The 17,470-nt window shown below is 43.5% G+C and overlaps 1 protein-coding gene across 1 annotated transcript; it reads right to left on the bottom strand.

Moving 5' to 3' along the window:
* Window positions 1–3,810: 3,810 nt before the first annotated feature.
* MORN5 (MORN repeat containing 5) lies at window positions 3,811–17,381 on the bottom strand. Its single transcript, XM_086475837.1, has 5 exons — window positions 17,308–17,381; window positions 17,090–17,237; window positions 16,654–16,765; window positions 15,646–15,777; window positions 3,811–3,890 (listed from the first exon to the last, which is right to left on the bottom strand). The coding sequence occupies exons 1-5, from the start codon at window positions 17,379–17,381 to the stop codon at window positions 3,811–3,813; spliced, it is 546 nt and encodes a 181-aa protein (XP_086331963.1).
* Window positions 17,382–17,470: the final 89 nt, after the last annotated feature.

The raw sequence follows: 17,470 nt of genomic DNA, 5'->3' as shown, positions 1-17,470 counted from the left end.
ATGTCCTTTGATCACTCTAAGGTAAGTAAATCTTAGTGGTTTTCCCCCCGTTTTATAGGAGGGGAAACCAAGATGTCCTAAACTGAGAGGAACCATGGGGGTTGGTGGCAGAGCCAGGTTTAGCACCCTGAAGTTTTTGATCGCTGACTTGTTCTTAGAACACTGAATATCTTTCTCACAGCCATCTGCCAAATCTTCTTCTTTTTTTTTTTTATTTTTTATTTTTTACTCTTGGTCTTTATTAACAAGCTACTTTATTTCCTTGGAGTCGTATTGGATCACAAAGGGGTGATTTCAGAATGTACCTACACAAAACTCTCAGACACTCTGTACTCTGGGACTGGGAGATCCTCAATGGAAGCTGGCTGTAAAGGTGTAGGAATGTTCTGCCCTGGTTTGGACCCAAGTTCAGTCAGTGGAAACAGTGGGGTAGAAACCGGAGACCAGCTGAAAAGGTGAAAACCACAGTAAGGCCAGCAGGAACAGTCACTAGCTGAGTGGACAGCAAGGTGACAGCATATTCCTTTACCTGGCAGCGCCGCTCTGATTCCCTCGGCCCTCCCGTGGCTCTCCCTTGCTGGAGTACGGCTGTTGCTCCTGCCAAGTTCTCGGACGAAGGCGCAGCCCAGGACTGCTGCCGGCGGGGCAGGCACCGCAGGGCTCGTTGCAACAGCAAAGGAAGCGCTCAGCAGTCTGGCCCCGATCAGGAAAAAAACTCCGAAATGATCCTTCATTGACGGTAATAACAGAAAGTAAACAAGCGACCTCTGCCAGCCCTTCCCGGTTTGCGCCAAGCCAAGCGCAGGTCCGTCACGAAACCTCTCTCCACACAAGCCCACGGGTCTGTCTCGCTGCTATGTGTCTGTGAGGCCGCGTTTCCAAGAATGTGAAAGCCTACTATGAGCCACAGGGAGTGCGTAACGTGACTGAACTGTGCCTGAGGAACAGAAGACAGGAATCCATCCCTTACATAACTTGTTTTTAATTCAAACTGCAGATAATGGGCGTTTTTCTCTCTGGGAGATCCTGGATCAATCTCCACCATCGGCTGGGTGAGCAGCCATCCCACCGGCTTGGCCAGCCCGTGTTGCACAGGCAGCAAGCCAGCCTTCCGCTGACCGTGCCCCCGAGCTCTGCGCAACACGGGTGGCCCGACGCACGGCTCCGGCTACCTGCGAGGCACGCTCGCCGCTCTGACCGCGCGGGGAGTGGCGGAAGGAGGTGCGGGTGTCTGCTGAGGTGGCCGCCGAGATCTCTGGGTTTGAGAAGTAACTGGGTACCACCGTGCATTGACATTTGTTGGAACAAATTATATATATGTGTGTGTGTGTGTGTGTGTATACATACATATACACACACACGTACCTCTGTGTGTGTGTATATTAAAAGAAATACAGAAAGAGAGAGTGATGGTAACACCTTGGACAGTCAGGCCAGTATTCTGTCTAATTGCAGCCAGCAGCCAGCAGCTCTATCCCCAATTTAAAATCACGTTTGAAAGGAGAAAGGAAATTAAGTCCACAAAGTATTATTGTCACCTCCTGACGTGCGAATAACCATTTCCAGGGTGTAGCCAGCGACAAGGCACTCCCACACGCCTGACCTGGCAGGAACCACCGCCGCAGAGGTGTCCCCTCGGCGAGGGGACAGTCACCACTTGCACCCATTGCAGTCACTTTTGTCCTTGTCCGTGGCAATGCGTGGAGGACGGGCGTTCGCTTTGCCGGCTGTTGGGGGAGCGTTAGTAACCGCGAGGTGGAGGTGGGCGGCTGCGTCCGCCTGCGACAGCCTTGAGACGCTGGCAGGGGTCGGCAGGGTCACCGGGGCCGAGTTTCTTCTCCATTTGTGCTTGCGCATCCTAATGATCGTTTAGTTGTGGAATTGGTGCCGTAAATGAACGGGTAGTTATTTCATTTAAGACTGAAGGAGAGACTTCAGGCTGTAACTTGACCTGACATCCCACAGAACTTGAGATTTCCACAACGGTTTTGTTGAGGGAGAAAGTGGTTTGATGCGTTTCTCTTCTGTCTCAGCGGTGCAATGAAAAGGGAACTGTTAAATATGTATCTGCTAAATACCAGCTCCGTTACCGATCAAAAAAAGCCCCACTTGTGAAATGTACTGTATCTCAATGTTTCCGTAACCGATACCACTGACAGGGCGGGAGGGCAAAGCAGAGGGCCGAGGGAGCGCGGGTGCTTCTCTCCGGTGGAAGTGGACTCGTCGCTCCCCGTGGGGCAAACTGCCCCGCGCAGACTCTGCTCCGGGGCACCTTCCCCCACAAGTAGCCAGGAGCAGCTTTGCTAATTCAGAAATCAGGCTCTGTTTATATTAAGCCCAAATTGTTTGCAAAAAAAACTGGAAGCAATTCAGCTTGTGCAGTTTTAGAGCTAATTATGTGTATGGAAAATACTCAACTGTACCAAGAATGTAAGAAATCCTCTAATTTATTCAATACATTGTTTCACAACATATTTCACACTGACTGTTGCCACTGAACCAAACCTTATCTCAGGTCATTTGCATTCATCTCCTGTCTGTAGATTAAAAAAAAAAAATAAAATTAAAATCATTCTCATTTTCTTAGTTTATTCAGTAATTGCCAAATGGGTTCTGGTGCAGCAATGCAGACTCCACGTACTAAACTTTTCCAGTTGCTATTTACAAAGCCTTTTGCGGACAAAATCCAACAAAGAGAGCCAGCGAAAGGCTTTTCACTCAAGTTTAATAAGGTAACTAAATATGGCTAGGGTCTGAAAGTGGAATGGTTTACAGTTTTATTGCCAATTCTTGGTTTTTTTCGGCTCATGCTGGTTAACCCCAATGCCCGAGCTAAAGGTGCTTACACAAATTACTAGTTGGGACGGGGGAATGGGAACCAGTCCTGCACTACTATCAGTGATATATCTGTAGGATGGCAACTATAGACACATCAGTTTTATTTCATCCACCAATCATTTTGTTGTAGCATGTTGCAATTCTGCATGTCTTGGCTACAATGGTTAAAAAAAAATTTTCTCTGAATGAGTGGAAAGTCAAGACTAATATTTATTTTAAAAAAGTAAAACTAAATTGTAAGCACTTTTTTGTAAAACCAATGTCTGTTTTGTTACATACTTTTAATGTTGTGCTTTGTAAATGTCTTATTTGTGTAATAAATAAAGTTAATGCAAGTAGAAGTGCTGGCACTTACATCCAGAAAATGATGTAATTCCATTTTATTTTATTTTTAAATACTTTCTGGCTTACTAATCAAGCAGCAACCCACCCAGTTTTCCTCTTTTATTATTTTGTTAAACTCTGGCTTCAGGAGAGTTCAACAAACGTTCGTAGTAAATGGATATAATTTCCTAGTTAGCAAACCAGTCATTAAAGAATACCTCTGGTGTACATTATTACAATGATCAATCAATATCAAAGTACTGAGCAATAAGAGAGGAAAGGAATTCACCAGGACAGCTAACTAAAATCTGGCAAAATAATGTTGATTAAGATGGATTTGAATGACTTCAACCCCGATTCTGAGGCACTCTTTTTAACAAATTGTTTTCAGGCTTAATAACGTTTATATATACTGCTCTACACACCTCTCAGGAATATTATTGTGAGTACAGTCTGGGTTTTTTCCATGGCTTTTTCTCAGCATGACTGATTAAATGATTATTTCCATTTTTGTTTGTGCTGACAAAGATGACAAAAAGATTATATTCCTGTAGGGGGAAAGGGTGAGACAAATTCCCGAGGACAAATTAGATTTATTGTGAATCAGATTACCTGCTTGGGAATATTACTGTCTAGCAAAAACTGTTTTCACGGTTTGGGTTTTTGTTCAATTGCTTCATCCCAAGCTTTCCGGCAGGCCCGAACAATCCATTCGTGCTCATCGTCATCTAAAAGGGAGATAAAGAGAACGCCAAAGATCACCATGTCAGAGCGGCTCTTTGCCTCACCAGGGTCCAGCTCAAACAAGCAATTTTTCCTTTGAGAAATAAATCCATTTTTAGCCATTGGCATCTCTTAGAACACGTATTTTTGTTTCTTTAAAAGATTATGTGCTGTAGCGTTGGAATTTGTCAGGACAGGAGGTACTGGATCTGTGGCCATGACTGATTGTTCGTCTGTTTGATAAGATTAGCTTGGGCAGAACCGAGGTTTACACGTACAGATATTATTTTTTGACTTTTCTGGCAGGAGATGTGTGGGAGATATGTTGAAACTATCAGAAATGAAGATACTAATTTTTTAGTTGCTGTTTTTGAAATGTACTTTATGACAGGTATCGATAAACTGATATAGTAGCTGATAGACATATTTTAGACCATCTTCTGTGTCTCTTGTTAGTATTCATGTCTGTCATATTTATTCTCAGAGCATAATGGCAGTGTGGAAAGAAAAAAAAAAAAGAATCAAAGACAATATAGGAAAAACCAACTGTCCAGCAAAGTTTGAATAGAAATTTTGTGTAAAATGTAAAGTTGTGGCTTCTTAATTCCAGGGATTTGAACAGTCTTGTCTCCAAAAACTGTTCTGCAGCCTTTTCTTTAGTGTTTGTGTAGGTGAAGAGTGATCTGTCTAGTAGACCAGGAAAAACAAACTTCAAAAAGCCTTGAAAAAAAAAAAATCAAAGTATTACTTAAAACCATACCTGTATTTATTTTTATATAAATGAAATATATCAGAGCTGCTTTTTGTGTTTACCACTGTTTTAACAAACTCATATTAGCTGCTTGTGATGCGTGTTGCTGACCTGACCCTATCTAAATTTTAAGGGGTTTCTGGCAGCCCTTATTACCTGAAAGAACAGACGATTGTGAGAAGGATGGAGGCGAGGGGGCTGCAATCCTGGTCCTGTGACCATCGCTTGGTGCAGCGCACTCCCCGTTTATTGACACAGCTGCCCTGCACAGCTGAGCGCCCTGCTTAGACGGGTCAAAACAGACCGAGAAAGAAGCGTGCCGCTTGCAAGGAGCCAAATTCTCGTGGAGATCTTTTGACCGCGGAGTTGTGGCTTTAAGTCAAAGCCACGTAGTAGCAGTTGAAACGCAGAAGGTAGGAAGGTCCTGGGAATGAACTTGTGCTCATCTAGGAAGGGAAAGTTCACAGAAGGGGATGTGACGAACTTTGTCCGATGCACAAGTCTTCGCGCTTGGGGGTTAATCGTATCGATGGCAGGGGGTGTTGAATCACGTCAGCCTGGTCTTTCCTGCTTTTTTTCTTCCTTTTTTTTTTTTTTTTTCCTCATGCCACCCTCCCCTTTCTCTCATTCTTGGCCGTGTGAGTTGAGTGCACGCCTCTGCTCCCCGGAAGGTGCTGCTCACACGCAGCTCTGTTGGCATCCTGGCGAAAGCAGCCTTAAGCAAAGCACGTGCCAAGGCATTTGCCCCTTGTCTGAACGGCAGCACTCGTCTGCCACCCTTGAGAACTGGTAGTCAGAAGAGCCTGTGACTCACGGGAGGTTTTCCCCAAGAGCCTGCTCTCCAGTTTGCTCTTTGCACACAGTCACTGGTTTCCAGACAAAGTGCTTGCTTGTGCCTGCTGGCCCTCTTCTCAGTTCCCACTCGAGGGTGCTGGCGTGCAAAAGCTCCGTTTTGGTGGTGAGCACCCACCTTTGAGCAGCACCCCAGTGACCGTCAACGGGTTGGAGAACACACTTCTGCTGCCATTGTTCCAACAGCTCAGCCTGTAGGCTTGCTTTAATGACTGAAAAAATGGTTACTGTTCGGATAGAATAGCTAAATTCAGCTCTTTCTGTGTTTCACTGACATGCTCTCTTTTCTGTTCCCCGTGCCTATGAATCAATAGGTCCATAACAAAATACCCGGCTAACGGCACATTTTTATTTGGGTATAAACTAGGAGAAAATAAATGCTTAAAAATATGCTAAAAGGCAAATTAAAAAGATGAGCACTGATTCTTGCTTAAACACCACGCAGTCCTTACAGAGGCAGAGATTCCACTGAGGGCTGCGACAGGAATGCAAATGTGGTCCTTAAGCTTTCTTAAAAACAACATCAAAGCCATAATCAATGTGCTGGCTTTTGTTCTATGCACTAGGTGTTCCAGCACGGGAACAACATGATCACGTGAGCCGCGGCTATAGCAGATATTGTCCAGCCTGGGTAGCTCTGCGATTTCAGCTGGAATCGCCTTAACTAAAAAAAAAAAAACAACAAACCAGTTTCTCTGAGCTTGTAATAATTGCATGAAAATGAAACTTTGCCTATTTCCGCCATGGTGAAGGAATAAACAAAACTTATAGGTGCTATACATCACCGCTACCTAGCCTGGATTTGGGTACAGACATGGCTCACCTGAAATGAGCCGCCTGCCTTCCTAGTGAGAGACCTGCAGCGCTCGCTTAGCCGCGCACCAAGGGTACCAGCACTGAGAAAGGCAGATGCTAATTCGGCTTCACATTACAGGTTTCCAGCACCTACCTGGTTTGCCTAGGTTGTTTCCTTCTGCACCTGGGAAGCACACCAGGCAGGTTGCTCTAAGGATTTTAGCCTCCCTGCACCCCTCCCAAAATGTCTCGGTTCATGCAGTGATCCAACCCCATGCGTGTTCACAAGCGCTGCTTAACTCGCATGTAGCTTAATCAGACGGAAAAAATGAATGAGCTCTATGAATTTCAACTTTTCATATGAAAAGCAAAAATAGATGCAGTGACTCAGTATTCCGAAAAATAACCTAAAGCAAATCCCTGGAACTGCCATCCCTCCCAGGCGTAGCGTGTTACTGCTCCTTGCTGTAGGCAAGGGGAAATGAAAGAATGGATCCAACACAGCGAGGAGAACCACAAACCCAGGGATGAGAATGGCTCCAGGGCTAGCTGTGTGAGAAGAGGCAGGGAAATATTAGAATGTAAAGAGTTAAGCTATGGTAAAACATACTTTTGCTACACTAAAGAAGACTGGTTGATAATTACTGTAGTTTTAGGGCTATTTGAATCAGTGCAGCTGCAACCTCTTCAGTAGTAACCCCTGAAACAAGACAAACTGGGTTTATTGTACTGAACAAGTCTTAAAGCTCCTCCCTGATTGTTAGTAATTGGCAGCAATGGACTTAACAGCCTCTTGACTACCCTTTTTACACTCTACCTGACTGTGCAGCTAACAATTTAAATCACAGATGCCGATCCTTCTTTGTGGCAGCTGCTTGTTAACTACACGTTCCTCTTTTTCTGTCACTGGCTGCTTCCATAACCCTGCAACACCAGGGTTAGATTGGAGAATCACATTTCATCAATATTTAAAATGGAATTAAACCTTGAAGTTTGATTAATGCTACCGGATAGTGAGTTGTAATTACTATTTTGCAAATTGCAATTGTTTGAATATGTTAATATGATTGTCTAAGCACATCTTCACCTTCAGAAGTAATTTTCCCTTTAAAAAAGATTTGAAAAAAATACAAACTCTTTAATCAGTGGTAAATTATCACCCTGTGCACAATTAGGTAGTATGGGGTTCTTCATCTTGTCTGCTAAATTTTATGTCAGCATATTTATCTTTAAAAGTTTACCCATTTTTTTAGATTTTCCTCAGTAGCATAAACATTCATGGAACTGACTTTGCTGAAACAGGACTAACCATGTTGATATTTGAAGGTAAAGAAAAATAGCTTTGTCTGAATATTTTATTGCAATCTGGTGTATCCCTGTTCAGTTAGTAAATGTTAACAAGTTCTTTCTTCCAAAGTTAGTGAAATACAATGATTATTATCATGACATATCATTGAAATCTTGCAACAGAGAGAGAGAGAGAGAGAGAGATCGATCTTAACGGATAAGCCGTTGGAATATATGTAAGTATTGATTGATTCTTTTGAATTATTTTCTTGTGTCTCAATCAAAAATAAGTTCCGTTTTCTAGCACCCATAACATGTATTTTTAATGTTGTGAGTCAGATCCTCAGCCAGCTCAAACTGGCATAGCTTCTCTTTTATCTTTACAATTAACTCAGGATGCTTTCATTAAGCAGGCAGAGGCATATGGAGCCACCCTGGCAGCCACCTGCACGACTGATCCCCAGAAACGGCACCTGCCCCCAGTAGCTGGGTGCAAGTCCTACTGATCTCCTGTGGGACACTGCCTACACAGTCAACAGGTCAGTCTGGATAGAGTCTTTTTGGGCAAATAAGACCCAACTATATCTGCTGGTCGTACTGTGTTCCTGTAAGTAGCCCATTTCAAAATTAGTTCTTCTCAACAAACATTCCTTTGAAAGTTTCTCCCTTGTTTCGGGTGGCTTTAGGGGAAGCTCCAAACGCCAGCAAAGCCCAAACAGGTGTCTGTCAAAAATGCAGGTGTATTCCACGGTGATCTCAAACTGCAGCCCACTTAAATCAGTGGATTTCTGCTCAGCATCTCTGCAAAAATGAAACCATTTGTCTAATTTTCAACGTTCAGTCTAAAAGTAGTGGCAGAAGGGACTTCCCCAACTCCACACTCCAGATTTCTCTCAACTGGGATTAGAAACAGCTGAAAACTCAGGGTGGGCTTGCTTCAGGGTGCTTCCAAGGGATGACTTGAAAATACACTGTAATTTAGGTGCATTTAATCTTCCTATATTAAAGGCATATTGCAAAGTTTAGAATTATTTGCTTCTAGCTATTGCACTTCTGCGTTGCTCAGACCTCAGCTGTGAGAGACTTCTTAGGACTCTGCATGCCTATGTGTCTGCCCTGACGCAGAGCGGAGCCGGCCAGCACACAGCAGTATTGTCGTGTAGGCGGCTGGATTTGCTCTCTTAACGAATGCTTTCCCGGGAAATCACCTAGAGGTGGGCAGGAAGGTGTACTGCCTTGAAACTGCAACACTTAGTGGCTTATGCAGGTTAAAAAAATAAAACCCTACATTGTTCACCTTGTCTGACTCTGTGTTAGGTCTCCATACCGCACTTGGTGGTTGTAGGCGTTGCTGGTGTCCTAAAGGCTTTGTCTGCGCTGGAGGGCTGACCCACTCCCCGCTGCACTCCACAGTGCAGATCCTTGGCTCCCTCCGCTGCCCAAAGGCAAGTTGGGAGCAGACGTGAGCGGGCATCGTCCCTTCGTTCGCTCTTGCTTTTGTTCGAGGCCACGTGAGCAAGGAGGGAGGTAGATGTGCCCTGGCATGTGCTTCCTCCAGGACAACCAGAGGCTCACAGCTCCGGCAGGCACACGGCCACGTGGTAAGAGCAGCCTTTCGCGGCTACGGCTTGTAAGAGGGTGTGTTTACAACAGACAATCCTTGAACAAGAGCTGCGTTTCCTCTCCGTTTGCAGAGGGCCAAGCACACACAGACCATTGTAAACAACAACATCACTTAATTCTTTCGCGTGCCTGTCTCCTCCCATCACCCGCAGTGCGTTTTATCATCTTCTTCCACTGCGCAATCACAATCCCCTGTGATAGCATCTCAGCCATGCATTCTGCCTGGCACACCCCTTTCATTTCCACTGCCCCCTCCGGGTCCCTAGCACCACTTTCCTTGCTACACCTGACCCCACCAACATCAAGGCTGGCAAGAAAATGGAAAATATGTTTTCAATTAACCTTTGCTTCCACCCACAAATTCTCACCCTTCCATTTACTTTTAATTACCGTAATTCCAAAATGGCCCCCAAATGAACTTTCCATCTCTTGTAAAACTTGTTTTCACACGAACTGTATAGTTAAATATAAGGGCCTGTAAGACTTGTGTATAATCTACTTAATGGATTCACAATAGGATGGCTAGCACACAAACAAAGTTGTTATTCTTGGCATGCAGCTATTTGGAACTGAAACTTTCACAGTTTTCAAAAGATAAGTATTTTAAGACCAGGAAACCACAAGGAACAATATAGCTGCAAAAGCTATAGCTACTGAAATGACTGTAGTAAATTACATCATGATGCGTATATTAATATTATAATTGTTGGCTATAGTCTTGGATATAAATCATATTGGTTCATAATCTATTTTACTAAATGAATAATATTTTATATTAAAACATGTAACACAAATTTAATCTAAAAATATTTTCTTGGTTACATGGATGAGAATTCTCCAACCATCTCTGTCACCTGAGTAGACTTTGAGAGTGAGAAAGACATAATAAGTACACATTTTGCAATGGCATTCAAAATGTACCTGATCTTGACACCTTTCTGCATAAAAAGATACGAAAAGAGCGTATGATGGGTAGGAGAATTGGTCCAACATTTTAAAAAGTGTTTAGGGTAGAGTAAGAATAGACATGAAGCTACTTCTCCTAGGGGTCTGGGATCTTCTCTTTAAATGAAGCAGACTCAATTTCCTTCAAACATCTTCGCTTCTATACTCGTTCATTTGCCTTGCCCGCTCAGCAGTCCCCAGTTTGATACTCAACGTTCTGCCTCTCCTCCTTCTAAGATTTGGCTCCCCAACTAATTTATTTGTTAAGCGTTGGAGATTATTTAGGTCCCAAGCTCTCACAGCAGGACAAAAGCTATCTACCTAACTGAAAAATTATGTGGGAGACGCTCGGAGATCCAGATGAAAGAGCTACATATAAAATACAAGTTCTGACTTCCCTCTTAATGTAATATTTTTCAAATCTTGTGACTATCATAGAAGCAGTGAGCTTAGAAATCGCACACCAGCAAACTGGAATTGTATAAACGTGGGCAGAAAAGCTATGTCCTGGGGCTAGACAGGAGAGAAGAACGGATATGGGAGATAGAGGAGACAAGACTGAAAGGTGAATTTGTATGGGCTTGCGTAGAGCCTTGTGGGCAAAGAAAACAAGCCGGGTGCCATGGCAGAGAGAGAAAACATTTGCTGCGAGGGTGTTGTGGAGGAATACGAACCAAAGAGGCCAGAAAGAGGAGTTAGCAGTAAAAAAGGACAAGCACTCCAGCTGTTGCAAGAAAAGCAAAGGGCTACTCATATTCGTATGCTCTGCTTGTGTAAACGGAGAGCAGTATTGGCTCTGTGTTACAAACCCTGTTTTCAGACATAAGTTTGTCAGCCCAAGTAAAGAGAAACAGATCAATGGATTGCAATAAATGGCATTTAACATAAAAATGAGTAAAATTTACAATTCAGTTAACTCGTTAAATGTTAAAAAATCAGCAAACAATAGACACAATTTGTTTTGTTCAGAGCCCAGAGGTAGAGACTAAATCCTCTAAATTAATTTCTGCAAAAGCTGGGGTTTTTTTCCAAACAGGTCTGGATCCTATTCGTTGTAGAATATACTGATTACCAACTATTTTTAAGAGCTTTACACAAACATTATTTCTTTTGTTGTGTGAAATGCAGAATCAGCCATCTGGCAAATGCCCCAGAGCTAAAATCTTTTACATGACATATAATTCAAAATGATTAAATATACAACAGAAAATAGCTATAGCATTGCACTTAAAATAGCATGAACTTTTACTGCCGATCAAAACTGATTTCTTTAGCTTAACAAGTATCCAAAGAACAATTATTTGAAGAGCTTTTAAGAGTTTCAATGTGTAGGCACTAAACCTCATCTAAATTCAGTATCTTAAGTCAAATAAAAAAGAAACAAATGTACAAAAGATTAAATGGTCCTGCGTTATAAGTAGACATTTAAATCTATGGGAAGCTAAATTCATTTGAACAAAACTACTATATTCCCTCTCTATGTGTATTGCTGGGGCTTTCCTCTCCATTGCTAAGGGCATCTGCCAAAACAACTCTTACATTCTTAGGCAATGACTAGGGACTAGCCTGGAATCAGACTGTTCGTCCACTCCCTCCATCATCAGAACGGGCAATTTCAAAGAAGACCAGGGAATAAAGCTCCGTGCATGATCCCTAAGTGCAGTCAATCTTTTTTTCCTGCACCACAGTCGACTTTAACTTAAACTTGCTGTCTTTCTTCCAGAAATACTCCAGGCCTGAAAAATTGCCAGGTCCTCATCCCACACCCAGTTCTCCAGTAGTTTATGAGAAAGAGCACGCAAACATCTGCATGTGTTTGGGGTACACGAGGGTAGGTGCAGAAATATTACCCCGCGTAATTATTGAGTGGTTATGGCTCTGTTTCTCAACTACATTTTTCAGACAAGTCAAAGTCTACATTTCCCAAAAAAGCACTTGGTGCAAGTCAGATCTGAGTTGTGAAACAGAAAAGTCTAAATGTAGCAGATTTATCTCACGGCTTTGCATACTTGGATAAACCCGAAATGGATGAATACATCGCTGCTGACGTTCCAAAAAATTTTGCTTCTAAATTCTTTCAGATCAAGCCTGAGAACCTTCATCCCGAGGTAACAATGTGAGGAAACTCTAAGTCTGTGATTACTAAGGCTTAGAATTAAAATGGCTTTGCACCCTTGCCTGTGCAGTTGGCTCAGCCTCACAACCAAGGAACCTCAGACGTTCTAACCCCAGACTTTTCTAAAATCTATAATAAAATAACATTCTTGAATCTTGACCTTTTCGGCTCATCACATTTCCTGAAGCAGCAGGATTTTTCCTGCTGCTTTTTACAAGACTTTCAGGCTTGTAGCAATCCTAAACTGATTGCTGGCTGGTTTGGGATTGCAGCAACACCAAAACCTCTCCTCAAAACCTCTCCTCTCAACAAGACACTTGTCCTTGTTTTCTGGGCCTAATCCCGCTCTTAATAACATGCATGTTAATTCAGTTACTTGACTGAGCTTTTAGTGTAAAAGCAGGCTTTCTGTCTTCCTGCTCTTGATGGTATAATGAAGAGATGCATACATTTCAGGTAATGTTGACTGCAGTACAGAAAGCTACCCTATGCACCGTACACATACTAATTAAACCTGAAGATGGAATATCAAAATAGTAGCACAAATATTCTCATGTTACAAAGAGCAAAAGCATGTTTTATGTTATTTAAGCCATCCTTGGGAGAACCACAGGAGAAACAGGGCAATTTTCATCAGAAGTATCTTTGCTTTTCATCAAAAGAGAGGTGACCCAGGCAATCTCCTATAATCTTTACCATCCCGGTATAACAAAATTTCTATTTTTGGCAGTAGTTTCTCTTTGAAAGCTATGGGCTTCTCTGATATTCAGGCGTCCTAAAGCCTGAATGTCACAGCTCTTCTTGTACCTCCCTGCTTTGCATTAAACATAACATCATACATTTTCTACTTTTCACTGAAAAATTGGGAAATCTTCCCATCTTTCTATTGACCAAACTCTGTTTCAAAGGTGCCAGGAGTCCTATTTCTGGAAAAAAAAAAGAAAAAAAGTAATACTCCTAGTGAAACAGGAGTCTAGTCCCAGTATCTATTCAAAATAAACAACGTATCTTCTTACAAATGAGCATTCCCATTCTTATTTATGTGTCCAATTTTGCGTACTTCGCAATAGTGGGGGAAAAAAAAAAAAAAAGAAAGATTGAAGAACACATGGAGAATCAAGAGAAATTTGAGCGTCCCCAAGGAAACAGAGGTTTAGGGACGGAGTAATAACTGCAAGATTGTAATGAGAGTTTGGAAAACGTTGCTAGATAAAAACGCGTAACAAAACTGTTGCTGTCGTTTCGTTCCCTGGGCCTGATTATGTTTTCATGATGGGCCTTTGCACCGCTTCAACAGTAAGAGCTCTTTAAGTAAATGAGTATCAGACCTCCGCGCTAGTGAAACGCGAGGCTTGCCAAATCTAACGGGAGTCTCCGCGGTACTCTACGTCCACTCCTCTTGACAAAGAAGTGGTGGAAGCAAGCTCAGTAGTTCCAAATGGCGCTTCTTCCCCTCTGGAACGGTACCTGGACGCTGCCAGTTTGGAGGCAAGTCAGTGCCAAGGCTGTACGCTTCCTTGCCCTCTTTCACAAACAGCCAAGAAACAATCAGAAATCGCTTCATAATAGGGCCAGGGTGAAAGGTGAGGACTGGAGTATTCTGAAAGCCTGCTGCCAGACCTGAGGAAGATAGTGTCATTTTGGTAAACCTGTCAAGCTGTTGTAAGAACTTCCTGAATGCTTCCTACCATCTGCTTTTGATGCTTTCAAGACTTGGCTGGAAGCCTGGAGGTTTTCCTGCTCCTTCCTGCCCAACCTATAATGGAGTAATCCTGGATCTGTTCCCTGTCATCCCAGCCTCTTCCTCAGTTTCTTCTGCTTACAGCTGGGGTTTTTTAATTATTTTTTTTTTCTTTACTGCAGTGGCCTTGTGCCCTGAATCATCTCTCCTGGGGCGGTAGGAGTTCCTCTGATGTTGAACAAGTGCCGGGTTTTTCAATTGTGTTCATGTTCTTGAGAGGAAGGGTCTGGCCTACACGACACATTCCTTCTTCACACTCACATCAACAAGTTTAACTTTGTGTCCAGGGCTCTCAATGGAACAGCCACACAAAGCCCATCTCCAACGGCTCCGTCAGGCTGCACGCTGCGCTGCTCTGGGTAGCGAATATTGATTGATACAATTTGTAGGGTTTGAGATAAATGTCGTAAAGGACAATGAGTTCAAAGAACAGATTAAAAAACAATAAATTGAATTCCAAGGCGTTCCCTCCTGTACTAATCTGTGTAGGTTCCTGTGTTTTTGGAAAGCATGTTGCTTATCTTCCTCATCAGTAGGCCCACTGCATTCCAGTATTTTGGATCAATGCCATTTGTAATAATCTAGATCAGTTTTTATTCAACGTTTATAAAACAGGCCATGTATCATAGGGTATATTTTATAGCAGATGGTATCTCCAATTCATTTACCCCCCCCCCTTCACTTCCCTCCTCCAATATCACAGCGCATACTCATAAAAGCTCTTGAAAGTAGAGCTGAGCAGAATTTTTTTCAACAAATAGTAAATTTGCTGAAAAATGGAGTTTCCAAGCAACAAAACTGTTAAACTGTGGCACGCTGAAAATGAAATGTTCCGTCTTCTAGAAACACCAGGTCTTGCAATTTGGACATTTGGGAAAAAAAAAAAAAAGTGTGTGGGGGTGGGTGGTTGCTTTCAGAAATCGTTTTCATTAAAAAAAAAAAAAAATTGCACTAAAAAAGTGATAAACACAAAGGTTAAATAGCCAAACACAAAGTGTTTGTTTCAGATCAGATTGTATTTTTTTTGAGTTATCCCAGTGTCAACCGTTTGGGGATCTTCTGTGTGGTTTTAATTTGAAAAGTTTCTCTTTCGGCTTGAACTGATTTGCCCTAAGGCTTATTAACTTGGAGACTCATCTACAAGACCCAATATTTGCCAGACTGTACTCAAGCACAGCTCTACGAGGTGACAAGAAAGCTTCCTGTTCAGCAAGGCATTTAAACATAGCCCTAAGACTCATTTCCATAAAATGGAGTATTCTAACATATAGAGATAAGCACGTGCTTAAGCACTTTGCTGGTTTACAGCACAGAGTTTATGAGCTTTCAGGATCAATGATGTACACCTTACAACCGCGCCCTTGCTTGAGATCATCATGTAAGAGACTGAAGATTTTCCTGAGATTAACATACCAAATGGTAATAAAATATATTTATTCATATCTGCTTGGGAATACGTCATCGTAATTTTTCCCAAATATGATTTATACAACTCTGGGGATACATAAATCACCAGTAAACAAGTTAAAAATATTTAAGCTCAGTGGTAACAGAACCAAATCATGGACTTTTTTTATGTTTTAGCTTTAATCACGCATCCTAGAAGACAGGACAAATACACTCAGTTTACGTTGCAGAAGTTAATCATACCTGCATTTCTCAGAAACCTGAGTTCGTAGTCAACAATAACTCTGGTTTCAGGATTATAGAATCCATCACCACAGTCGTAACAACCTTCTGGGATTTTTCTGGGAGGATCCAGATTTGTAAGCTGAGAAATGCCTGAAGAAAAAAACACAAAGGGTTTGCTCTATTTTGCCTTGTTGGGTTTTTTTCCCATTCTCCGTGGCATTTGGTGTAAGAACAATGCTGTGATCTTACAATAAGTTTTATAACACATTTTGCCAATTTTGTAGATGGGGAAAATGAGAATGGAAAAGTCCATCCACAAAAAGTGTGTGATAAAAAGATATCACTTTGATTTCCTCATTCACGGTCCTGTGATTCAGCCCACTAAGGTAACATTATGAATATGACCCCGAACTCCAAAATGCGGCCAGGAGAGTCTTGCTGGCCTCACGGAACAACTACATGTCATCGCTAAAATATTCTATGTTTAAAGAAGGGTATTTTATGTAGAACATTAGGTGTTTTACTCACTTTTTCCTTATAAATATTTTCACCTTTAGCCTACAGACAAAAAATAACATTATAAAAGTCTTAGCAAAAATATTGGGCACAAATGTTTATTTTTTGATATCTACTAAAAAGCTACATGGGACAGACAAATTCAAACTTTATTCGATGGTCTGGATGTAAATTAATTGCTCTTGCTCAACTTTTCTATATTAGAAGCGCACTGCTAATGCAGTGAAGGCAAAATGTATAAAAGGGTTAATCAGGATGTTGAAGGCTGTGGCTAACAAAGCCCTGTCCTGTGGGTCATCACGCCAGAGGAGACCACGCTGTGGATGCAACGCTGCATCCCGCGCGGCGCTGGTGGAAGGTGGTGTCAGCACTCTTCTGGCAGCGTCGTATGGTCTGGTCCTGAAATTAGCCAGAGCCTTTCTGCTCCATGTAGCCGAATTAATCTTTCTTAAGCAAAGTTGTTAGTTTAATTCCTTCCAGACTCTGAGGATCGCAAATGCAATTCAGTACCTGCTGGTTTAAGACCAGAGCAGATTTCTGTGTAAAATCTTCTGTCGTAGCCGTCACAGTAATGCCATTTTTTATCTTTGTATTCGAGACCATCTGCAAAAGTGTATTTCCCCTGCAAAACATGTCCGAGCGCAGAGTTAATAAACATGATGGATGGATGGAGTACGCACAAGGCGAGCGTTCCCACTGCCAGCCCTGCGCTTCGGCCCAGCCGAGCGAGTGGCGGGTTCAGCTCGGGCTTAAGCAGCGCTGGGAACCGCATCTGCGGGATGCCCGGCCACGAGCAGCCTCCCCCTCACGCCACCGAGGGGATGAAAAATGGGCTTGGCACGGAAATCCGCTTATTTCACCTCAAAACCTGCCTCGCAGTGTGGGCCGCTCGGCGGAGGCCCCTCGGGGTGAGCGCCCCCCCCCCTCCACCCCCCCCCCGGGCTACCTGCGTGGGCACCCCGCGGTGCCAGACCGCCCGGTATCTGCCGCCGTTGGGGAACAGCAGCTCTCCCTCGCCGTCGAACATCCCGTCCCGCAGCGCTCCCCGGTACTCGGTGCCCGTGGGCAGCGTGTAGGAGCCCTGTCCCTCCATCCTGCAAGAGACACGGCGGTTGGGGGGGGGGGGGGGGGGGCGGGCAGCCCCCCGCGCCCCGCCGGGCCCACCTGCCGCGCACGGTGCCCCCGCTGTAGCGCCCGCCCGTCCCCTCCATGGCGGCCGGGCGCGGCGTCGTCACCATGGCAACGCCGCGGGGGGGGGGGGGGGGGACACACACACATACACACACACGGACGGACGCCAAGCTCCACCTCCCGCGGCCGCCGCGCA

Source organism: Leptosomus discolor, chromosome 19 (assembly GCF_034619465.1).
Source record: "Leptosomus discolor isolate bLepDis1 chromosome 19, bLepDis1.hap2, whole genome shotgun sequence".
Lineage (NCBI taxonomy): Eukaryota > Metazoa > Chordata > Aves > Leptosomiformes > Leptosomidae > Leptosomus > Leptosomus discolor.
This window is presented reverse-complemented; position numbering and strand designations above follow the sequence as displayed.